General features: G+C 56.2%; 2 protein-coding genes across 3 annotated transcripts; one reads left to right on the top strand and one right to left on the bottom strand.

Annotated features, from left to right (window-relative positions):
• LOC140620623 (uncharacterized) lies at window positions 1-12,744 on the bottom strand. The gene is made up of 3 exons (XM_072804748.1): window positions 12,637-12,744; window positions 11,596-12,145; window positions 1-1,385 (listed from the first exon to the last, which is right to left on the bottom strand). Exons 1-3 carry the CDS (start codon window positions 12,742-12,744, stop codon window positions 1,237-1,239), a joined length of 807 nt encoding a protein of 268 aa, XP_072660849.1. The 3' UTR covers window positions 1-1,236.
• EMX2 (empty spiracles homeobox 2) lies at window positions 11,975-18,984 on the top strand. 2 transcript variants are annotated; one of them, XM_072805155.1, is made up of 3 exons: window positions 11,998-13,151; window positions 15,043-15,227; window positions 17,465-18,984. In XM_072805155.1, exons 1-3 carry the CDS (start codon window positions 12,743-12,745, stop codon window positions 17,630-17,632), a joined length of 762 nt encoding a protein of 253 aa, XP_072661256.1. In that variant the 5' UTR covers window positions 11,998-12,742; the 3' UTR covers window positions 17,633-18,984. The 2 variants fall into 2 exon arrangements, with proteins under 2 accessions (XP_072661257.1, XP_072661256.1); XM_072805156.1 differs by lacking the exon at window positions 15,043-15,227 and having other exon boundaries at window positions 11,975-13,151.
• The last annotated feature ends 4,005 nt before the right edge of the window (window positions 18,985-22,989 follow it).

Below are 22,989 nucleotides of genomic sequence, written 5' to 3'. Positions count from 1 at the left end.
TACGTAAATTTGAATTTTTATGATACATCTGAGCTTCAGTGATGAGCATAGGGCAAATGATTATAGAGCAAAATATATAAGTGTAGGTAAAATCTATACATGGTCATCTCTGAATATCATTGAACACAGGCAAGAAGCAATTCCCTGTTTTGTTTCTTTGATGGCTCTGTGACACAGCCGGGTACACACATGGAGAAGGAATGAGTACAAGAGAGGCATAAATGAAGAGAAAGTTTTGAATCCCCCAAATAATATTTGCAGGAACACTTAAAGAGAAAACAACCTAGCAATTTCACAACAGAATGCAAGGCCTGACTCTGTTGGTTAAATGGTCCCATATGTGGTGTGCGGAGCTGGGAGGCTTGGAATGGGCTGGCCCGGGCCAGTGCCAGGGCTCTGCGTGAACTGCCTGGGCAGTGAACACGTTGTTCAACTTCACTGAGCCTCTCTAACTGGCTAGTAACAGCAGTATCCACCTCGCTGGGCATGTGGGAAGGTGGCTGAAGCAAGGTGTGAGCAGGCTGTCTGCAAGCCATATATGCTACCCATATGCCATCTCTCTTGTCTGTTCCAGATCTGGAATAAATGCTCCGGAGAGAATGTGGGATCTAGGATCTGTATTTTGTGATAATTCACTTACTGGGGGACTCGGAGCAAAGTGTTCTCCCTTTTCTCACAAAGTGTTATCCTGATTTCCTCACTGGGGAGAAGAGGAGCATTATGTTAGGATGCAGGGGCTAGGGGGAGGAGGACAAGTTGTTGGAATCACACAGCCCTGGGTTAGAATCCAAACCCCTTCATTTACTAACTTCATTTACTAACTAACTGTGTGTGTGTGTGTGTGTGTGTGTGTGTGTGTGTGTGATCTTGGGGGTGAATCCCTTTCTTTTGAAGTCTCAGTTTTCACATCTGGAGAGTGGGAATAGACTGATATTTCCATGAATTTCTGAGAAGACTGGATAAGATAGAACCTTGTAATGGATGCGTAGCACAGCATCTATACAGGTGCCATCAGTGATAGAAGTGGACTGTCTCATGCAAGATGCCCCCGCAGCAAATGAGCAATGAAATAGACCCTATCTTGTTCCCAGCACACCTGAGCAGCTGCCCCTTGAATCAGTCAGCAGGGCTCAGAGCAAGGGGCAGAAATATGGAACTCTCATGCTTACACAATGAGAATCAAGTTTTCCACCAAGCTGGGCAGAGGCAAGATGGATCACCTGGATGGAGAAAATGCTACAGATGGGCCAGATGTGCTGAAGCCCATCTGGGGGAGATCCACGTCCACATGGTTGGCACTGTGATCCACTCTTCATCTGGAAGGCTTGGCATCCCCTGCGTGTTCAGACGCCTCGCCATGCAGCCAGGCCTGGAGACTGCAACCACTGGGGAGGGGGAAGGTCGGCTGTTTTATTTTTAGCAACATGAAGACTTTCTCCCACTCCCAGTCCCCAGCTCGTCCTAGGAGCCCCCCCAGGGACCGAGCAGGGAGGCCCCAACCTGCAATCTTCCACCCCTGTGACTTCCACCAAAATCTTTCCCGAAGGCTGGGGATTGGACCCAGATCAGAGTTGGGCTCGGTCTCCCAGAGCTCAGGTTTTTGTTGGAAATGGGAAACCCAAATCTCTTGGTGAGCTGTGTGTGTGTGTGTGTGTGTGTGATTACAACTTTCACTGCTTTATTTCACAAGACCAGGTAGCCATTGGGGGTGGGGGTGGGGGCTCTTTTTAAGAAATGGCCCACGCACCTTGGCAGCCTCGGAACCTCCGTCTGGCCGCTAGGTCTTCTTGCTCCCCCCACATCCCAACCCAACCCAGCCCCTCTCCCGGACTCCCAGGCCTGGGAGTGGAAGGAGCCGCCTGCCGCTTCCCCAGCTGGAAAGTTCGGGCGTTTCTCAGGTCTGAAGCTGTCTTGGCCATACCTGGCTTCCACAGTCTCTTCCTTTCCTTTCTGTCCGCGCCCCCTCCCACCACGACGTGGGGGCTCGGGTGCGGTTCCTGCCTCTTCCAGGGGCGCACGCGTGCGACCTGTGAGATGCCCGACCCGGTTCTCCCCGGCCCACGCCGCCGCCGCCGTCCTGCGGGAGCTGGCGACTCCCGCTCACCCCGGCCCCTAGAAGAAGCGGGCGGCCGCGGGCAGCACCGGCCGGGCGGGCGCTCGGGCCCCGGGCAGCTGCTCGGAGCGCGGGCCCCGGAGGGCGGCGGCCCGCAGGCGGCCGAGGCCGGGACCCGCCGGAGCCAGAGCGCCCCGCGCCGCCGCACCCCCCGCGAGGCCCGAGCCCGCCGCTGCGGCGTCTGCAGCCCCGAACCTCCGCCAGGCCTCGGCGGAGCATCTGCCGCACTCCCCAAATTCATTTTTAATTCATGACATCAGGTTAGGGACCGTCCGAGCCTCTAAACGGCCTCTCTCAAAACCAAAACAGCCACCGCCACGCAAAGGCAAGGTCCAGAACGTCAGTCTCCTCCGTCCCCCGGGGGAACGGGGCGTTTGGAAAAGCGCGCTCCAGAGAGGGACCGTCCTCCCTCCCGTCCCCAGGGCCAAAATTGGACCCCCGGGTATTTGTCATAAAGACAGAGCTGGCGTCAAGGTGGTTTCGATCAGAACTCTGTAACGTTGCATTAAACAATCAAATATACGCTTTCAGGGAGATTATAAGGCTCCCCCAAGTACTTTTTGCACACACGACACATATATAATAAATGTATGTATATGTGCCTATACATCCAGAACTGTATACAGCATACAATACATACTGTGTAATTAAACACACGTTAATAAGTAATATAATATAACATAAGAACTAGATGTTAAATATACGTCAAACAGCATGTAATATGATGAAACCATATAATCCATGTTATGTTAAATAATATGTAATATATAGCACATGATTTATATATTATATATAATAATAGGAATGATGCATAATCCAAACGGACCAGATACAATGTAATACATGATGGGTCACATAGATTAAACAGAATGTCCTCCTCTGAAATATCCCAGAGCCCCCAGGAAGCCTGAGAAGGAGGCAGGTGTACAATGGTTCTGGATGCTGGTGGCACCAGCCCCAGTCTTTGCCGCATCCCAGTTCCCCACCAGCCCACGTGTCTTGGGGTGGACATAAAGATTTCAGATGACTAGCTCCTTATTGGAGTAATGGAGTTAACAGATTATCTCTTATAGAGGTCAGTCTCCAATGAGGGGGGTGGGGCGACACAAATTTCGTAAATGAGACCCTAGGGCATCCTTCCTTACGTGGCCTGAAAGCCCTGAGCACTTGGCATTCGGTCCCCCCAGCGTCAACCTAAGTGTTCTGTCTCAGACACGTAAGAACTTAAAGTGCCATTTTCGAATGTCGGCATTTAGAGGCAATTTGGAAATTGAAACGAATCTTTATATGCAAGACTTGACGTTTCGGAGGCCCTTTAAAGCTGCGGTCAGAAAGGCAGCTAAGAAACCCGTGGATGGGCTGCAAGGAGACGATTCAAAGCAAAGCAAAACGCACAGTTAGAAATTTGATATTAACCGCGCACTTCCAAGTAATGCAGCTTAATGATAATTGCTGCGAGTGTTTACTCTTCTCATGCCGGAGAAATAGGAGAAACGCTTTGACAGAGAAGTTTACCCTGAAGAGTTACATCTTTTAAAAGGGGAAAATATCTTACAGGCCGACGTTGGCTTCCTGGCAAGCCAAAGCCGTGTGAATGGGAGCCAGTTTTTCTCCAGTTACCTAGAGGCGGCACCTCAAAATCCAGCGTCTGGGAGGTGGGAGCGTGTGCTAAGCGAGGGTGGTTCTGGTGGGAAGGCGCAGCGCTCTCCCCAGGGCGGGCCGGGCCCCAGGCGCGGCCTCCCGAACCCCGGCTCCGGGGTCGGAGGCCCGGGGCGCGCCGCGGAGAGCGCCCGGCTGCGGGCTTGTCCTCCGTCCCGGGGCGCGCCTCCGCGCCGGCGGCTTCTGTTTGCCGTCCCTTTAACTTTCCATTTCTGATTCTCTTCCCTTCGAGCGCCCTGCCGCGGAGCGTCAGGCAAGCTCTGTCGTCTGTGGGCTCTCACCTCAGAGTCAATATTATCTCAGATGGGCACAATAGACTGGAATGAAAAGCTAATATTGAACCAATGAGGTCCCTGCCCGCGCCGCCGCGATGCCACCCTTTGTTGCGCTGCTCCCGGCGAGCCGCGGGCGGCCGGCTAAGCGGAGGGCGGCTGCGCTCCGGCCTCTCCCCGTCCCCGCCCGGGTGGGGCAGACGGGCGGACCCCGCGCGGAGGCCCCGGAGCCCGCCCCGGAGGTCCCCTCGGGCGCCACTCCGCCTGCCGCCAGGGGCTGGCTGGCCACCCGGCCGCGCGGATGCTGGGCGCACAGCCGGTCCCCGCGCTCGGACGCGGAGCGGACGCAAACGCGGGAGCCGGGCCCGATGCGTCCAACCCCCGGGCGCCAGGAGTCCCGGAATGTGAATGTGGTGGGCAGGGGTGCAGCTGCGGGGCCCCAGCTGGAGGGGCTCCCTCCCACCAGTCCTGGGGGCAGCCTGGCCGCCGCCTGTAATTAAAGGCCGCGGGGGCCCAGGCTCCAGGAGTGGGTCTCATCAGGACCCGGGCTGGGTGGGGGGAGGCCGTCTCTGCGGGCCTCCTCGGAAGCTCCCTGTCCCTGGGCACTCTTCTGTCCCCTAGCCGGGTCCGCGCTCGCCGGAGGAGCTAGGGAGGCAGGGGTAGCTGGATGAGGGGCCTTCAGGCCGCCCTGCTGCCTGGGAGGGGAGCTGGGACCACGCTCTGCCCTTTCCGACCGCAGGCGCTGCTCTGTAGGCGCAGGGCCTCTCCGAGTCCCCCACGAGAGCCACCCCAGGGTGCGGGGCGCACGGAGTCTCCGCCGCCGCCGGGCCACCAGCGTTGCCCTGACAGCTCTCTGGCTCCCCGGCTGCAGTGAGGCCGATGTCGGCCCTGAGCTTGGATCGCGGGAAGGGACCAGGGAAAGAGAAAGAGGGTGTGTGGGCGAGGCCTGAAAAGGTGGCCTGGATGACAACGGTGGGCAAGTGGCTTCCAGGCAGGCGCCAGAGTTCCGCCAACTGGAGCCTGGATGAACCTCCCTGCCGCCACGGTTGGGGCGCCCCCGGTCTGCCAGCGGGGGTGGGGGGTGGGGCTCTTCGCTTTCTTTTCTCATTGGCTTGAATGTAGGTGTCTGGCAACACTGGGGGGTGGGGGTGGACGGGTCGGTCCCAGGGCCCCTCTTGGAAGGGCCACAGCATGGTCGGCTAGGAGGTGAGAATGCTTTGTGTCACCTCTTTGAGCCTCAGTTTTCTTTTCTTTCTTTCTTTTTTTTTTTTTAAAGATTTTATTTATTTATAAGAGACACACAGAGAGAGACACACACAGGCAGAGGGAGAAGCAGGCTCCATGCAGGGAGCCTGATGTGGGACTCGATCCAGGGACCTCCGGATCACACCCTGGGCTGAAGGTAGTGCTAAACCGCTGAGCCACCAGAGCTGCGCTGAGCCTCAGTTTTCTTATCTGGAAAACGGGTATTATGGCTCCTTCCACATCAGATTCTGAAGTTCACTGAGATTACCAATGTGAGAAAACGGGCTTTTAAATGCTACAACTTCTAAACCTTCCAGGCATCCCCTCCAGGTTTCAAGGAGAGCTGCAGCCTTCAAGAGAAAGTTTCCAGTCTCCCTCTTTCCTCAAATGGCAGGATCCCTTTCTCAGCCCTACCGCAGGCCCCTAGAGTCCAAAAAAAGTGGAGAGATACCGAGAGAAGACACAAATTCCTGAAAGAGGGTCTGGTGGGGCTCCAGTGTTTCAGAAGCCATCCCCAGGTCTGATGGTTCCTTAGTGCTGACAATCTCAAGGAGCTCCTAAAAGGACCGAGCCCCAATTTACGAGGTCGGTCACAGGTGGCAAGAGCAGAGTCTCAAAGCAAAAGATGCCAAAGAAGGCAGTAGAGGAGTTAGAAGGTGTGTCCCCCACCTTCCATGCTGGCCCCGTGGCCTTTTGGACATCTTGTCCAGCTTCCTGGAGCACCTGGCAACAGTTGGTGCCCTTGAGTCCCAAAAGAGACATAGTTATAGGGGTGGGAGGAGGGGAGTGTGACAACTCTATCTACACAGGGAGGGGGCAGTGCAGGAGAGACAGGACTATCTCCACCCCTGCGGAGCAGTCCCTAGAGCAAGGCCAGTGGTTCCTAATCCCCGCTTGCCAGTCTGTGTCCATAAGTCTGTCCCTCACGCTTCTTTGCTTGGCCTTAGACTCATTTGAAGGCAGCTGAGGGAGACAGAGACCGGCATCTCCTCTGATTCTGTTTCTTTGCTTTCAGTAGTGAGTCCAGACAGCCTGTGTGTTGAGGGATTGATGAGTGAGGTAAATCTCTAGGGTCAGGTCCTGCCTGTAGCTCCAACCAGTGCGGAGTTCCTGGCTGTGAAATGTTAGATCTAAAATTGGATAGATCTCTGGAGCCCCAGGGGTTCACAAGCCCCTGCTAACATCCAGAGAAGGGCAGCACCAGTTTCCTGCAGTCGCCCGGGACAGCAGAGGCCGAGGCCAGGGTCCAGACACTGCGGTGAGGGCTTGGCCCCCAGGTGGACGCATTGAACAGTTACCTGGGGAGTGCCTCTCGCATTTCCAGAGACCCCTGCGAGGATGCCACGGCTTCACCTCACCGGAGAGGCTAGCCTGCCCCGGAGACAAGAGGAGGTCCCCGGGCTCCAAGAAGAAGGAGCCTGTCACCCGGCCCGCGGCGGCGGGGCCACCTAATTTCGTCTGATGACCAATCGCCGCCTGGGCTATAATCACCAGGACCCCAGTCTCGAGCGATCATTGGCCGCCCACGAGGGGGCGCGAAGCCGGAAGAGCCGCGCCCCGCGCCCCTAGCTCCTCCGACTCCACCGCGCGTGGGGCCAGCGCTGGGGAACAGGGGTCCATTCTCTGAACCACCGCGGTTGGGCAGCGGGATCTGGGACCTCAGGCACGGGTTTGTGGGTGCGTTTGCGCAGTAGTTGGCCATCGCCCTGGCCCAGGTGATCACGGCCCTCCTGGTCCTTTTGAGAACTGAACCCGTTCCCCCTTCCTTGCACTCTTCGGAAAGAAGCCCGACTCCTCCAGGAGCTGAGATTGCAAGAGCTGGAGCTGATGGAGGGAGGAGGGACCCATTTCCACGTCGTCCTGTCTACTGTGTAGTCAGTGAGCCTCCATAGACCGCCTCTCCCGGCCCTGATGGCGGGCCCCGCAGGAGCTTGGCAGTGGGGCGCACCCCAGCACTCCCCAGGGCGCGCGGGGCTCAGGGCGCCGCGGCTATGCAGCCCGCTCCGGCCCTCGCCACTAGGCGCCGCTGCGCGCACGCGGATCCCGGCCCAGGGAGCAGCCTGGGGAGGACGCCAGGGAGGGATTTTGCTCTAATAACAATTTTTAAAAAACATGTTTTTAAAGGTATGAATTCTTTTCGTCTTCCCACCCTCTCCCTGCGCGTTCGAAGAGGCCGGGTTACTGGGAATCACGGTGGGTGGGAGGAGTTGTTAACGGAGCCCGAGGCCCTGACCATCCCCAGGTACCTTTTGCTTGTGTTGGGCCCGGGAAGGGGCTCTCCGGGGAAGGGGCTCACCCTTCGCCGACGTTCATGCTTCCTGGAGGGCTCACGGACCCCCGACCGGCTCCCAGGGAGGGCCCTGGACATCGCGGGGTGCACGAGGCCGGCTGGACCACCCCAAGCCATGACCTAACAATAATATTTGACGAACGGTGACTACGCCAAACATTAGCTCACATACCCCTCAACAACTGTTAGGATAATGCTATCTCCTGTTCACGGATAAGAAAACCAACCGAGACTCCTCGAGAAGGTGGTCGCAAATGTAGTGATCCCAGGCAGCACCTGGGCGTCTATCCTGAATTGCAGGAGGCGGTGAATACACCCCAGGGAGGAAACTCAGGGCAGAGAGCTGTGGGAGATTCCCCTCTCCACACACACACACACACACACACACACACACACATTTCTGCCCTTTGATACCTCCCACTAGCCAGGAATCCAGGCTTCTCTCACCTCAGCACCAGCCCAGGGAAGTCCTTGGCCTTTTGGGGGAGCATGGAGAAGCTAGTGGCAAGAGTGTGAGACCAGCAATAGCTTATGCTTGCACAACTATATTGTTCAGTTTTGAAGCCCAGGAACAAGCCCTGGAGATGGCAGGTAATAATAACAGCAACGCAGGAACAGGAGCTAACTTTTATTACAGCTCATGATGTGCTAATCACAGCCTAAGCACTTTGCTTGGCTTATCTCCTTAAACAACCCCAAGGGCCAAGATACTATTATTTATCTCCAGTTCACAGGAGAGAAAGGCACGGAGAGGTCAGGTAATTTGCTCAAGGTCACCCAGATCTGACTGCTGTTTTGGGGTGGGGCAGATTCATTAAGGTCTAACATCTAGTGAAATTCACCCTTTATGGTGTAGAGCTCTATGAGTTTTGGAAAATGCTCCTAGAGTTGTAATTGCCACCATCATCAAGAAATAGAAGGGTTCTATCACTCTTCAAAACAAGCCTGACTTCTAGGCTCCACTGTCTTGGGGGCAGCATTGGCCATATTTTTACAGATGACAAGATGGAGGTCGGGAGAGGTTGGGTGTCTGCCCCAGATCCCTCATCAGACAGTAAGTGACACATCTCAGATTCGAACCTTCATCTTGTGTCTCTTAGTCCCACTGCCTGTTTAGTGGAGATTCCTGAATCTACAGAGTCCCACTTGAGGTGGTTTGGGGCATGTAGGAAAAAGAGCCCCTTGCCCTAAGAGGGAGCCTCAGAAATCCCCTCATGGCTCACTGCATACTCCAATACCTCACCAAACCCCCATCCTGCTAGGGCAGCTAGGGAACAAAGAGGGGCCGGATTCTGCAAAGGCCTAAGGCTCGAGGAAAGTAAGTGGCAGCCGCGGTGCAAGGAGCAGGGGTAGAGTTGGCCCAGGGTCCGAGTCCAGATCAGAGTGTCCAGTGCCCTGTTGAGCCTCTCCCACTGGTCTTGGTTAATGAGTTACTGTCCTCGTTAATTCTCCTGTATGTCGGGCCGCCTTTCGAACCTTCCCGAGTTCCTCAGGTCTCTGGCCGCATGAATTAGCATAGATTATCTGGCTTCCCCGGCTTCTACGAGGCTCAAACTCATTTGTCCCTCCTGTGGGTCTGAGTGAGACTTGGGGCCCCCAGCACTTGGGCCAGAGGAAACGGACCCTGCTGCTCCTCCACCCTTGCCCACCTGCCGCCACAAGAGACCCTGAGGCAAATCTCTGGGCACTTTGCAAGAGGCGGGTGGCCTGCAGAGGATATTGCGTGACCGTGACCAGAGAGGAGGCTCCAAGCAATCTGGGCCCTTTGCCCCAGGGCTAAACGTTCCTGCCTCCGGCGGCAGGAAGAGGAGGGGTCTGGGCTCCAGACTGTGGTTCACTCCCTTCGGCACTCTGGTTGCTTCTAGCCAAAGGTAGGAAAGAGTTTAAGGGAGTACCACCAATACTTGAGCGCCTAGCCTCTGACTTTTAAAAAAGGTCAAACGCCCTACGTTTCACACGCCACTGCGGCCTCACTCCACCTCCCAGACACTAACTGGAACCCATCTGCCCTCAAGGTCATCTACTCTCATGCCCCTAGCCAAGATCACGAATACTGTGGAATAAATTGTCATTCCCCACCCTGCAGCCAGGGCAGGGCTTCTAAGTGCCCCTAGTTCGGACCCTCGTCTTTCCTGGAGAGCCTGCCCAGGAGAAGGAGGACCTTTCCCCCTGGTTCCAGGATCCATGATGTAAGCCCACCTAAATTGGGTGTCCTTTTCTGGCTTTAGAAATGGAGGGCTGACCTCTACCCTCCACCCCCAGGCTTCTGGCTAGCAAGAGCCAACTGCCTTTTCAGGTGGCTTCAGGTTCCCTGCTGGCCTGGGCATGGTGGGGTTTGTGTCCCTACAGCTTAACTGAGGGAGAGATTTCTGAACTGGAGACGATATTTCTGGAGGAGAGGATATTTCTGGAGGAGGTCGGTGGTTCACGCCACAGGCAGGCAGGTACATCTCCAAATGTACCCCATTACAAGAGGCTGGACTGAACACCCTGCATCCTTGGGCCTGGGGAAAAGGATAGGGGGATGCTGCAAAGCAAAACCACAGGAACCTGGTAAGGGTGAAAACCCAGCCACCACCCCAGCCCAGAGCTGGCGTCAGAGGTCTGAAGTCTGAGACAGGGTCAGGTTTCTCAGGGCATGAGGGCAAAGCCAAGGCCCACACCTGTCTTGTGTGTGAATGTGTGCATGTGTGCATGCTCTGGGAAAATTGGTGGTGGTGGTGGGGAGTGCGGCAGATGATCTCTGCTAGTTAAGGTCAGGTGCCCAGACAACCCCAGAAAACACACTTCTAACTTCTGTTGCCTGGAGAGTTTTCCTAAAGGGTTTTCCCTCCCTACCCCGAAACAAATTATGCCTGGAATAAAGAAGTCAAGAGATTGATGTGAACATAAAAATACATCAGATGAAACCAGAGAGGGTCAAGGGAGATCCCAGGGCAGGGAGATGGGTGGTTGGGCAAGCAGGGGGCTAAGTGCAAAGACCCAGACCCTCCACTGATGAAGCTGGTGGTGGTAGCCATCTCCCTCTCAGGACTTTGCTCTTCTTCCCCCTCCCAAATCGACTTTTCCTGGGTCTCACGGCAACCTAGTCACCAAACACTGGCATTTCTTCCTCCTTAAGAGAAATGGCACGGACCTCTAAGTGATAGATTTAAAGGATGCCGGATTTTTTCCCTCATTAATTGTAAACGTGCAAAATACCTGCTGGTACTTCACTTAGGAAGAATGCAATTGGCAAGAAGAAAAAAAAAAAAGGAAAAAAAAAAGAAGCGGCTGATGAATAGATAATAGATCTTTAACCACCAATAAACAGAGAGCAGCGCCAGCAGCCTGGGGGATGTGATCATAATTATGCCGCGGCGCGAGCCAATGGGGACGAGGGAACTCGGCCCTAAAATCATCCCAAAACCGAAGGCGAGCTCGAAAATGCGGACACGGCCCGGGACCGGAGACGCGATCTGCAGTCCCTAGCTGCAAACCCTGCTCAGCAACCCGCCCCTGGGAAGACAGATGGCGGAATAATAATAGAAATAATAATAATAATAATAAAACAACAACAACAGCAACAGCAGCAGCAATAATAATAATGCCAAAACTAACGCAAGTGATACCGACAGCGTAACGATAAGAGTAACACCACATCCGTCTTTCCCCTGACCTTGGACCCCTTGGTCCCACATATTACAGAAAGGAACAGTTTGGGGGAAGGAGGGGAGCACCCTCCCAGAGAGAAAGAAGCCGGGAGCCCGTGGGGCCGGTGGGAAGCGCGTCCCCCGGGCAGGGTCGCTGACTCGTGTCTCAAGTTGCAAACGAAGGAACCCGGTGGAGGATCGCGGACGCGGCGACCCTGGGACCCCAAGGCTAGGCGCGGTTGCAGGACCCCCTCCGCCCCCACCCCCGAGCCCGGGCGCCCTCCTCACCTGGGAAACCGCCCCGCGTTCTGCCGGGGGGTGGGGACTGGGGAAGCCGAGCGGCCCCGTTAGCCCTGGCCCGGAATCCTCCCCTGCCTTGCTTACCCTCGCGGGGCTCCGGGGGCGAGCCCCGCTTCCCCGACGCGGGGCCGCGGGGGGCGGCGGCCGAGAGCTGGGCGCAGGGACCCGCGGGTCCGTCCGTGCGTCCGTGCGTCCCACCGGCTCGGGATCCAGGGGGCCGCGGCAGAGGCGGCGCGGGCCGGGGACTCTGCAGGGACCGGGGTGCCCCGGAGGGAGTGGTGGTGGCGAAGGAGGAGGCGGTGGCAGAGGGGGAGGAGGTGGGGAAAGAGGAGGAGGAAGGAGAGGAGGAGGAGGAGAAGGAGGAAGAGGAGGAGGAGGAGGAGGAGAAGGAGGAGAGGAGGCCGGAGGAAGAGGAGGAGGCGAAAGAGGAGGAGGCGAAGCCGCAGCGGGCGCCGCGGAGCGCGGGGCCAGGAGCGCGGGGCGAAGGCGCGGCGAGCGGGCGGCCTGGCGGGCGCGGGAGCTCGGCCGAGGCCGCGGCGCCGACTCCGTTCCACTCTCGGCCGGGATCCAGGCCTCCGGGTTCCCAGGCGCTCGCCTCCCTCTGACGCACTTTAAAGAGTCTCCCCCCTTCCACCTCAGGGCGAGTAATAGCGACCAATCATCAAGCCATTTACCAGGCTTCGGAGGAAGCTGTTTATGTGATCCCCGCACTAATTAGGCTCATGAACTAACAAATCGTTTGCACAACTTGTGAAGAAGCGAACACTTCCATGGATTGTCCTTGGACTTAGGGCGCCCTGCCCGCCTTTTGCAGAGGAGAGAAAACTTTTTTTTTTGCCTCCCCCGAGAAACTTTCCCCCCCCTCCTCCCTGCCTGTAACTCCGATCCCCCCACGCCATCTCGCCAAAAAAAAAAAAAAAAAAAAAAAAAAAAAAAAATTACCCCAATCCGCGCCTGCAAATTCTTCTGGAAGGATTTTTTTCCCCCCTCTCCAGGTTGGGCGCGTTTGGTGCAAGATTCTCGGGATCCTCGGCGTTGCCTCCTCTCCCTCCCCCCTCCCCCCTCCTTTCCTTTTCCTTTCCTTTCTTTCTTCCTTTCCTCCCCCCACCCCCACCCCAAACAAACAAGTCCCCAATTCCCGTCCGTGCTCGCCGCGGGCAGCGGGCGGCGGAGGCAGCGCGCCGCGGTCGCCGGGAGCCGGGAGCCTCGGGCGCCCGCTCCTCGGCGCAGCATGTTCCAGCCGGCGCCCAAGCGCTGCTTCACCATCGAGTCGCTGGTGGCCAAGGACAGTCCCCTGCCCGCCTCGCGCTCCGAGGACCCCATCCGTCCCGCGGCGCTCAGCTACGCCAACTCCAGCCCCATAAACCCGTTCCTCAACGGCTTCCACTCGGCCGCCGCCGCCGCCGCCGCCGGCAGGGGCGTCTACTCCAACCCGGACTTGGTGTTCGCCGAGGCGGTCTCGCACCCGCCCAACCCCGCGGTGCCCGTGCACCCGGTGCCGCCGCCGCACGCCCTGGCCGCCCACCCCCTGCCCTCCTCGCACTCGCCACACCCCCTCTTCGCCTCGCAGCAGCGGGACCCGTCCACCTTCTACCCCTGGCTCATCCACCGCTACCGGTATCTGGGCCATCGCTTCCAAGGTACGTGCCACGTCGCGGGGCTGCAGCGCGCCGCGTCCTGCGCTGCCCTCGGCCTGCGCCGGGTGGGCGCTTGGCAAGGCCTGGGAGGAGGTGCCTGCAGCTTGCGGGCCCGCGCGCCCCGGTGCGGGAGCTGGGCGGCGAGGGGCCGGGCCCGGTGCGCCTGCCGCGGTCTCCGGAGCTGCGGCCGCGCTGGGGGGCCGGCCTGGGGCCGCTGGACCCCTTAGAGAGGGGGCGCAGACGGAGGAGCTGTCCCCGGGGCGCCCTCGCGTTGGGGACAGGCTGGGCAGCCTTCCCGGAGCGCCGGCCTCCGCGCAGTCCCGGAGCCCGCGGGGCACCCAGGCTCTCCGCCTCCTCCGCGGCGCCCGGGCTGCCCTCGCGCCGAGGGCGCACGGCCACGGCCCGGCCGCCAGGTTCGCCGTCGCCTGCGCAAGACCCAGTTTGTCACCCACTCCTCGCGCCTTCGAGCCCAGCCCTGCGACTTCTCGGCTTCCGACCCTCTTCGGGCGGCGAGGAGACCCCCGCGCCCACAGGGCGAAGTCTAAGGGGGTTCTTCCCCCCTTTTTTTTGTCGGCCCGGGGAGGGCCCTGGAACCCTCGCGGGTAGTGACCTCGGCGGCTCGAACGCGGCGCGGGGCGCCCGCGGCGGGGAGGCGGGTTCGCTCTGGGTTTTGTTTCTGATTTTGTTTTTGTTTTAAAAGAAACGAACCGGATCGGGAGACGGGCTGGACAAAAAAGATCTCTTTGGGTGTTTTCCCTTCCTGCTATTTTTTTTAAATTTTATTTATTCTTTCTCTGGGTGGAGGTAGGAGAAAAGTTAAAACTCCAGAAAAGGGGAAGAGTAATTAGTTTAGCGGTCGGAGCACCGGGAAGAGACCTTCCTCCCCGCGACAGCCGATCAATACTCCGCGGCTGGTCCATCCATTAACCCTTTGCGTTCCTGCCAGAGCCTAGAATCCGGGAGATGCCACTTCCACCCCCCAATTACAAACAAAACAAAACAAAAACAAAAACGACCTTTCATCCTAATTTTGGGGCCGGATTTGCCTCCCTTCTCGCCTAAACTGTCCGTTTGTTTTTCTTTGGGTTTTTAGCGAATCGATTAGCCACCCTCCAGAGTGAACCCGAAACTACTCTAGCTCTGCCCACAAAGTTTCTGGCTCCTCTCCTCCTTCTCTGCCGGCTTCGCTCTTGGTGCCCCCAGCAGGCCCGAAGTAGCCGGGATCTTCTGGGACCGCGGACAGTCCCATAGGGCGCCCGCGGCTCGGCAGCCCCGGGTTCCGATCCCTTCGCTCGCGTCTGCTAGTTCTCTGGAGCGGGGCAGTGAGGAAGCCGGGTCCTCGGGCCGCGGTGGCCCCGGCAAACCCGCGCACCCGCCGGCGAAATTTCGGTCCCGGCCGGGCCGCAAGCACGCGCCCGGTTGCTGCACTTTCCTGGAGGGGAAGAGCCTTAAATAATTTAAAATTAAGTCCCCGAGAAAACTCTGGATAGCGGGCCACCCCCCACCCCACCCAAGGGTTAAAGTTCCCCGGGGTTAGAAAGAGGAGAAAGTTTCGGGCCTGGATCTGCTGCCCCTCCTCTGCCTGGAGAGCGCGGCACCGAGGTGGTGAGGACCGTGGCGCCAGGGCGGCTGCAAAGCCCGCGGAGGTCAGGAGCCTGGGGACTTGGCCCGCCAGGCAGCTGCTGGGTGGGTGCCGCACAGGTAGAGGCTCGGTGTTCCGCGCAGGGAGGCTGGGCCGTCGTCCTCCTCCCGCACCCCCGGGTCCCCACGGGCCGTGTCGCATCGGCTGCGCGAAGGCCACGAGCGCTGTGCCCCACCAGCCCGGCTCGGGAGAAGCGCGAGGCCCGGGCCAGGACGGCCCCCTCTAACGGGACTTCTGCTATGTCCCCGGCAGGGAACGACACAAGCCCGGAGAGCTTCCTTTTGCACAACGCGCTGGCCCGAAAGCCGAAGCGGATCCGAACCGCCTTTTCCCCGTCCCAGCTTCTGAGGCTGGAACACGCCTTCGAGAAGAACCACTACGTGGTGGGCGCCGAGAGGAAGCAGCTGGCGCACAGCCTCAGCCTCACGGAAACTCAGGTGAGCGAGGCGTGCACCCTGCGAACCCAGCCCACAACTCTGGCCCCACGCAGCTAGCACACAAGTGCGGAGCTCGGAGAGGGCCTTTGGCGAAGAGCCGGGGAGCTGGCTCCACGCTGGAGTTCATAATGTAGAAGTTTGGAGGCGCCTGGCTTCCCTGGGCTCCAGCAAGGGACTGCAGGAGCCGACCTACCCCAGGCTCTGGGGAGACAGGCGGAGTAGCTCCTTCTGTCCACTGGGCATGACTTACAGTTCCTGGCTAAGGCACCTGTGCACTTTTGGTGACACTTTCAGTTAAAGTCTGGGGACTCGGCTGAGTACTGGAAGAAGGAGAGGCAGGAGGTGAGGGGCGGTGGCGGAGTGGATGCATGAGGTTCAAATCTGGAGGTGTCTCCGAGTGGGTTAAGCGCGGGTTTTGTGCCACTGCAGACCCAAGGTTCACACCGGTGGCTCCGGTTTCTCCCCTTGAGGGGATCAGAGAATCAGAAGGCAGAGGCCAGACATCCTAGGTGCGTCCCTAAATCAACGAAACAGAGCTGAAGGCTGTGGAGAAGGGCTGCCTCGGGGGACAGATCCTTGCGGCGCCACGGGGCTCGGAGGCGGGCCTGGCTCTGGCCTGCTGGGGTCGGGGAGGGGGCTTAGGGCTACAGTAGGCGCTACTGTACGTGGAGCTGCAGGGCGGGGTCAAAGTTCCCGACAAACAGTAACGTTTTGGGGCAGATTAAGTTGTAACACTTTTCCTGGGAGGCGCAAAGAGGTCGAGGCTTTTGTTTTAAAACGTCCCCCTGGACAAAACCGAGGAGGGCCTCGCGGGTTGGTGCGGGGCCCGGCACAAGGCGCGGCCCGGCTGATTTCTCCTGGATAGCCGAGGCCGCGGTGGTCTTTGTCCGCCTCGCTGCCCACGCTGCCTGGAGTCTTTGTGTGCGTGTCAAGCCCGGAGCGCACCGACGCGCGCCTTGGGCGAGCGCCGGGGAGAAATGAACCGTCCTCCCCCTCAATTAGCAAACTCAAAGCAAATTAAACTCAGCCTTGTTCCAGCTCGGCTTTTTCATGGGGCACTTTGGGGGACTGGGGCATTGGGGAGAGCAAGCCGGGACCTGGGCCGGCCTTCTAAAAGGAGGGAGTGGCGAGGGCTTCAGGGGCCTGGGCTGCTTGCTGCTTTGGGGACTGGACGGCCTGGGGGCAGGGGAGGTGCAGTCACCCGCTTTTCCCTCACTGTACCACACTGGTGGGAAGGTGGGACAACAACGTTGGTGTCTCCTCTGGTGGCTGAGTGGGGACTCGCTGCCCAGCTCTCCCAGGGGGTGATGGGGATTGCAGCGCAGCCCCACATCATTGCTCCCCACACCTTTAGCAGCTGCTCTGGGGAGATGAGGCCACCAGCCCCACTCTGCTGGGAAGTGATGTGACCAGAGTGGGAGCCTGGGCCTGGTGGGTCCTGGGGGTGATGGGGGGGGGAAGGGAGGGATGAGGGTGCTCCATCTCTTCTCTCCTCTCCTCTCCTCTTTCTTAGTTTCTCTCTCACTTCCTCTTTATCCAAAGGTCTTTCAGAAGCTTTCACTTTTGAGCGTCTTTTCCTAGCTGGAAATGTACAGCTGGGTTGGTCCCCAGGCCTCTGCATCCCACCATCCCCTCGCCTTCTTCCAGTACTCCTGCACCCCCCAACTCCTGCTCACCTGCAAGAGTCCTGGGCAAAGAAGAGGAAGCTCAGGCAAATCCTGACTGCCTACCCCAGGCCGAGGCCTTGCAGAGGAGGCGCTATATTTAGGCAATGCTGCGGAAACAGGCAAAATAGGAAGCACATTGGGCCTTGCACAAGAAAGCTGCTGCGGCAGGGAACGAGGTCTTCCCTGCACTGGCTAGGTACAGGGAGTCAGGGACCTGTCTCTTTTTATTTTACCTTGCTTATTATTGTTGTAGGGGTTTCCCAGGGTTTGTAAGACTTTGGCTTCCCAGCAGGAGGTGGGAGTCCCCTCCAAGGCAAGGGAGCAGGGGCCCTGTGCACCCTGGGCCACCTGGCCCCGAGGAAGCACCCTGCCAGGGCCCCAAAGGGTACGAAAGCCAGGCTTCCTAGCTGACAGCAGTAAGGGCTCGGCTCCCAGAAGGGAGGCCTTGGGGAGGCCCACCCTTTGGATGCACAGCTGGGGGACTGGGCTTTCGCAGGCGCGCTCAAAGGAGGGAGCGGGAGGAGGGCGCTGTGGAGGAACTAACGTGCCCCATCTGCCTCTCGGCCACAGGTAAAAGTATGGTTTCAGAACCGAAGGACGAAGTTCAAAAGACAGAAGCTGGAGGAAGAAGGCTCAGATTCGCAACAAAAGAAAAAAGGGACGCACCATATTAACCGGTGGAGGATCGCCACCAAGCAGGCGAGTCCCGAGGAAATAGACGTGACCTCAGACGATTAAAGACATAAACCGCACCCCACTGAACGGACAACACGGAGCAAAACAGAGACAGGGAGAGGAGGGGTAGAAGGAAAACAAAACAAAAACAACAACAAAAAACCCTATGAAACAAAACAAAACAAAACAAAAAACCGCACACACATGCACGGAGAAGAGGAAGAGGGATTCGGAGAGAGCGTTGGCGCGTCGCAGACTTTGGGCAGCGAGGGCACAGGGTCCTGATCCCAGGCTGCGTGGAGATGGCAGAGGACGGAGGCTTCTTGATCAACATGCAACCCTTGTCTAAAGAGGCAGCTGAGTGAGAGAGGGAGAGAGAGAGAGAGTGAGAGAGAGAGAGAGAGAGAGAGAGATCCAAATGTGGCACAGCCCGAAGGCGCTCTGAACAAGGGAAGCTGCCAGTCAAACACCAACCCAGCGAGACAAGATGATTGGCAGGTATTCCGTTTATCGCAGTCCTGATTAAAAAAAAAAATGATGATGATATAATGATGCTAAAAAAGAAAACCCCAACCAGGCACAGGACTTTTCTTTTGCACTTCGCAGAGTTTCCCGCCCCCCCCCAATCTTTAAAAATAATCAGTAATAATAGCAATCGAAATTCCGTATCCAGCCCCATCCCACACCTGTTCAAAAACTTGAATTGCATGTAGCAGTTGTTGGGCGAATGGTGTCTAAAGACAGAAAATGAATTGTAATTTTCTTTTCCTTTTAAAGACAGGTTCTATGTGCTTTTTATTTTGATTTATTTTTTTGAGAAATGTGCAGTCTGTAAACACTTTTTGATACCTTCTGACGTCAAAGTGATTGTGAAAGGTAAATGAAGTAGGCTCGGCGATAGTGGTCCTCTTACAGAGAAATGGGGAGCAGGATGGGGGGCTGGGGGTGGCGGGGGAGGGTGCCCATGAGAGGAGTCAGGACTTGTGCTGGGAAAGAAAAACCCTAAATTAATTCTATTTCTTGAACATTCCCTTTTCCTAACATCCCGAAGGCTTAAAACCATGAAGTAAACTCCTTTTGGTGGTTGGAGAGATTGGCCAAATTCAACCATTCGCTGTAAAGGCCATTCCCAAACTTTAAATCTATCTGTTGCAAAAACTGAAGGACTGTAGTTAGCGGGGATGATGTTAAGTGTGGCCAAGGACATGGCGGCAAGTTTTCAAGCACTGAGTTTCTATTCCAAGATCATAGACTTACTAAAGAGAGTGACAAATGCTTCCTTAATGTCTTCTATACCAGAATGTAAATATTTTTGTGTTTTGTGTTAATTTGTTAGAATTCTAACACACTATATACTTCCAAGAAGTATGTCAATGTCAATATTTTGTCAATAAAGATTTATCAATATGCCCTCAGAGTAGTCGTTTTGAGAAATTGAAGTGAGTTTTTTTTTTTTTTAAGTATCTATAATTTGAGTGTGGTCCTTCTCCAATGAGGCTCAAGAAACCCAGGCTCCTCACCCACAAAGGGCCAGACTGATGGATTCTTGGGCATTTTAAAGGGAGATGAGGGTGCAAAAGGGAGAGGATTAGGAAAACTTAAGTCCTTCAGAAAAGGAATGGGAGAAAAGTTTTCCAACCAGATCTTTGCCCACTGCAAGGCTCCCCGAGGGAGTTTGGTTTGAATTTCAGGTTAAAAATGCTTACTTCTCTTAACTTCTAGTTTGTCATCGTCGTCGTCGTCGTTGTTGTTTTAATCCAGACATGTAAGTTTTGCGTTGAAGGATATTCCCCTAGGATTGGAGGAAGCACTTAGCAGAATCAGAATCCTGGGACTTTTAAACTGCTTCTGACTTCAAACCCCAAAGTACAAGCTCCTCCCCACCTCCCACCAATCTTTTCCTTCCTTCCTTTCCCTACATTCCTCCTTCTTTCCCTTCCCCTTCCTTCCTTCCTTCCTTCCTTCCTTCCTTCCTTCCTTCCTTCCTTCCTTCCTTCCTTCCTTCCTTCCTTCCTTCCTTCCCTCCCTCCCTCCCTCCCTCCCTCCTACCTTCCTCTCTCTCAGGCCCCAGTCTGCTGGAGGTGAGGAGGCAAGCCCAAGGGTCTCTGCAGCCTTATAAGGCAAGCATTCCGAGAAACCTTCAACTCTTAATTTTAACATTAAAGAAAAAGTTGTAACCAGTCTTGGAGGAAACTTAGCTTTTTTCCCTCCTCCTTCCCCCTTCTGGGGGTACGAGGTTGTTTTTGCATGCTTCATTTGCTTCTTATCCTGATAGGCTGCATTAATCAGTTTTATTTCCATTGATAGAGAAACCTCGTCTGTTCTGTTCGAGCTACAAAGCGTCCTGCGAGCTTTTGTGAAAGTGCAAATCAGTTTAAGCAATTATCATACCAGGAATATGAAGGGGAAAGAGGAGGCCTGGCCCAGTGGTCTCCTTTAATCTCTTAATCCACGGATCCAGGGGGGCTGCCTGGACATAATTTAGGACAATCTCCCCACCCTTTACACTGTGATAAGGCCAAGTTACAATGCAGGGCAAAAATACAAGCTTTGTTAACATCCTGCCTTGAAAAGTTAAGATTAGACATTCCGTGCACGTGTGGGGACTATAGGGCACTATGGAAATTTTTCTTTCTTTCTTTTTTTTTTTCCTCCCCTCCTCTCTTCTAAAGTAGAATTCATTCTTGGTTTCTGTCTTTTTTTTTTTTCTTTATCTCTGCCTGTCTCTTCTTTTTTTTTCTCCGTCTCTGTTCCTTTGGAGAACTCTGGCTGTCCATGGCACATTTTCTCGCAGACTGTTCTGGGAAGGTGTGTGTATTATGGGGGACACTTGGTTGCAGGAGGATGCTGGGGTGAGGCAACCTGCCCAGGGAGATCCAGGCTTGCTTCTCAAAGGGTCAGGTGCTACCCTGGGTATCCTGGAAACTCAAGTTGGTTTTCCCACCGCTTTGACAGCGAGAGCTCTCTGTCGGATGGCAGTTCCCAATACTTTGCAGTCACTGCTACAGTACGTCTTCCCCTTTTCTTAAACAAGTCACCTTCTCTTTCCACTCATTTTCCCAAACCCAGAATGCCTCAAACACGGAGCACAGACATGTCAAAATTCCAAATGGCCTTTCCAGAAAAAAAAAATTTTCCCATCTTAGTAAAAGGCTTAATTTTGCAGAAACTATATACTTTTTTTTAAGTACAAAGAAAGGGGTAAGGTGACGAAGATTTTTTTTTTTTGGTAAACGTCCTATGTAGTGTAACAGCAATAAAATCATCAGAGAATACTATTAGCTTTGAAAAAAAAAAAAACTAAAAGCTTTATTACAAACCAAGCTTTGAAAATAGGGGGGATTAGGCGGCTGAAAGGGTCCCACAATGGTAAGAAGAAAAGGTTTCATGCTAATGAGGTTAATGCCCTTTGTATCTCAGGCCTCCACATCTTCATTACGCGCTATCTCCGGCTGCACCGAGCGGCTCAGAGAGCCGCAATCCACTCCAACGCCCCCCTTCCCGGCCCAAAGAAGGATTTGATAGCAGCTCTGTTCAAACTAGATAATTATATCTTTTCAAGTCGGAATTAAGATAAAGAAAGTGAAGCAGAGGCGGCTCGCCTTGATCCACTGCAAACAAATTTGGCGCACTTTCGAGTCCTTCCCCCGCCTCAAAAAGGCAGGACAGTCAGCTTATTAGCCGCTCGTTTGCTTTATTAATTCATCTATTTAAAGTGGCAGGATTAGAGCGTCTAATGTGGACGCGGGCTGCCGTGGCGTTGAGGAATATAAATATTTGCGAGATGCCATCCCACGATGACTATCTGGGCGCGGGGCGCAGGGCGCGGGGCAGGGTGCGGGGCGCGTGTGTCTTGGGGCTGAGTCCCCTTCCCAGTGAGCGCATGCGGGACTGGAGGGAGCCCTTTGGGCTGGGGTACGTGGGAGCCGTGTGCCCCAGGTCTGTGTACTCCTGCGTGGTATACGGGTACCAGGCCTGGATGCCCCTGGCAGGGCTCTGCGGGCATCGAGGGGCAGGTTCTGCGTTCTTGCCTGCACATGGTGGAACCAAATGCGAGTTGCCTTACGGCCCGCCTGTTACCCCGAATGAGGCGTGGGTTACAGTGGATCTGCATCTTGCTCCCTTGTGGATTGCTTGCGGGCCTTTCCTGAGTAGCCCCCCTGTGCCAAGTGGATTTGGGGGTGGGTTTTCAGATGCGTTGCCCTGAGGAAGTAAAGCGGAGCGTACAGTGCATGTGTGCTCCAGCCACGTTCTCCTGCGGGGTACACGTGGGCTCCGTGTGCGTTTCTAGCTTGGGGTCCTGTTCCTCCGCAGCCAAGGGTCGGGTCTGTGGGCGCCGGCCGGGCTTTTTCAAGGCACCATAAACTCCGGGGGTGGGAGCAGCCTTGGACCCCGGGACAGTTACCCCTTTCTGCTTTTCGTTCTGGGTGTCCGGTGCCCCCAGCTCCTTCCAGCCCTGCTCCTGGCAGCCGAGCCGAGCTGGAGCGGGAGCGTTGGCGGCAGCCCGGAACCTGCCGGGCCACTTTTGTGCTAGGGGCGGATTGTGGCAGGCAGACAGCCACGCCAAGTGGGCCTGGCAGAAAGGGGGCTCGGGCCTGCGCGAGGCCCTGGAAACCTCGGCTCCTCCCCGTCCCCGCCTCAGAGGCGCAGGAAACAAAGTCTCCGCCGCGCAGGCCGGCTGGGGAGGGACTCTGGCGGCTGGGCCCCGGGCCCACTGCGCAGTGGGGGCATCTGGGCTGGGCTGCCCGCCTGTGGGCTCTTTCAAGTCGGAATAAGCGGGTGGATGGAGCCAGAGCGAGAGGCTATGGTAGCGTGTTTAGGTCTGTGAAACAGTTGTGTCCGTGTGGAGATGTAATTGTGTGTCTGAGCCAGGACTCAAGTCAGGGTGCTTAGGTGCTGAATACGCCAACTGCGTGTTCGAGGCCGAAGCGGCCGCTACCTGTGTGGCTAGAGTGAGCGTGTCAAGGTGTCCAGCTTGCCTTGTGCAACGAGATCATATTGAGGCAGGGCGAGAACGGTGCAGCTGGGTGACTGTAGTGTCTGGTGAGGGGGTTAGAAGTGCGGTTTGTCTAGGGAATCTGTGTGCCAGGGTCTGGTCCAAGAGTGTGTATCTGGGAGTCTTGCTGTAGTTGTGAATCTCAGGGAATGGGAGTGGCCTCACTGTGTGTGCGTGTGTGTGACCCGTGGGAACAATTCTCTGTGTTTGGGTGGAGGTCCCCGTGTGACGGCGTCCGTGCCCAGCACCAGGGCAGCATTTGTTCGTCTCAGGATCTAGGCGCGTGTGTCTAGCAAGAAGCTCGAGTTCACGTATTGTTTCCGCGGTGCACCACTCGCTCCGGAGTTGGGTAAACAACAGCCGTTTTTGGTAACTGCGCATTTTTTCTAGGCCGGCCTTTCGTGTTTCTGCAGCGGGCCTTTGA

This window comes from Canis lupus, chromosome 29 (assembly GCF_048164855.1).
Source record: "Canis lupus baileyi chromosome 29, mCanLup2.hap1, whole genome shotgun sequence".
Classification (NCBI taxonomy): domain Eukaryota; kingdom Metazoa; phylum Chordata; class Mammalia; order Carnivora; family Canidae; genus Canis; species Canis lupus.
This window is presented reverse-complemented; position numbering and strand designations above follow the sequence as displayed.

Excerpts from the sequence above, each read along its gene's own strand:
- EMX2 (XM_072805155.1), top strand. The coding sequence starts at position 12,743 with ATGTTCCAGCCGGCGCCCAAGCGCTGCTTCACCATCGAGTCGCTGGTG. Across the intron at positions 13,152-15,042 it reads TCTGGGCCATCGCTTCCAAG|GGAACGACACAAGCCCGGAG; the intron begins GTACGTGCCACG and ends TGTCCCCGGCAG. Across the intron at positions 15,228-17,464 it reads TCAGCCTCACGGAAACTCAG|GTAAAAGTATGGTTTCAGAA; the intron begins GTGAGCGAGGCG and ends TCTCGGCCACAG.
- LOC140620623 (XM_072804748.1), bottom strand. The coding sequence starts at position 12,744 with ATGCTGCGCCGAGGAGCGGGCGCCCGAGGCTCCCGGCTCCCGGCGACC. Across the intron at positions 12,146-12,636 it reads CGGACGGGAATTGGGGACTT|GTGGAAGGGGGGAGACTCTT; the intron begins GTTTGTTTGGGG and ends ACTCGCCCTGAG. Across the intron at positions 1,386-11,595 it reads GCCCCCGGAGCCCCGCGAGG|TGGTTGCAGTCTCCAGGCCT; the intron begins GTAAGCAAGGCA and ends CCCCCTCCCCAG.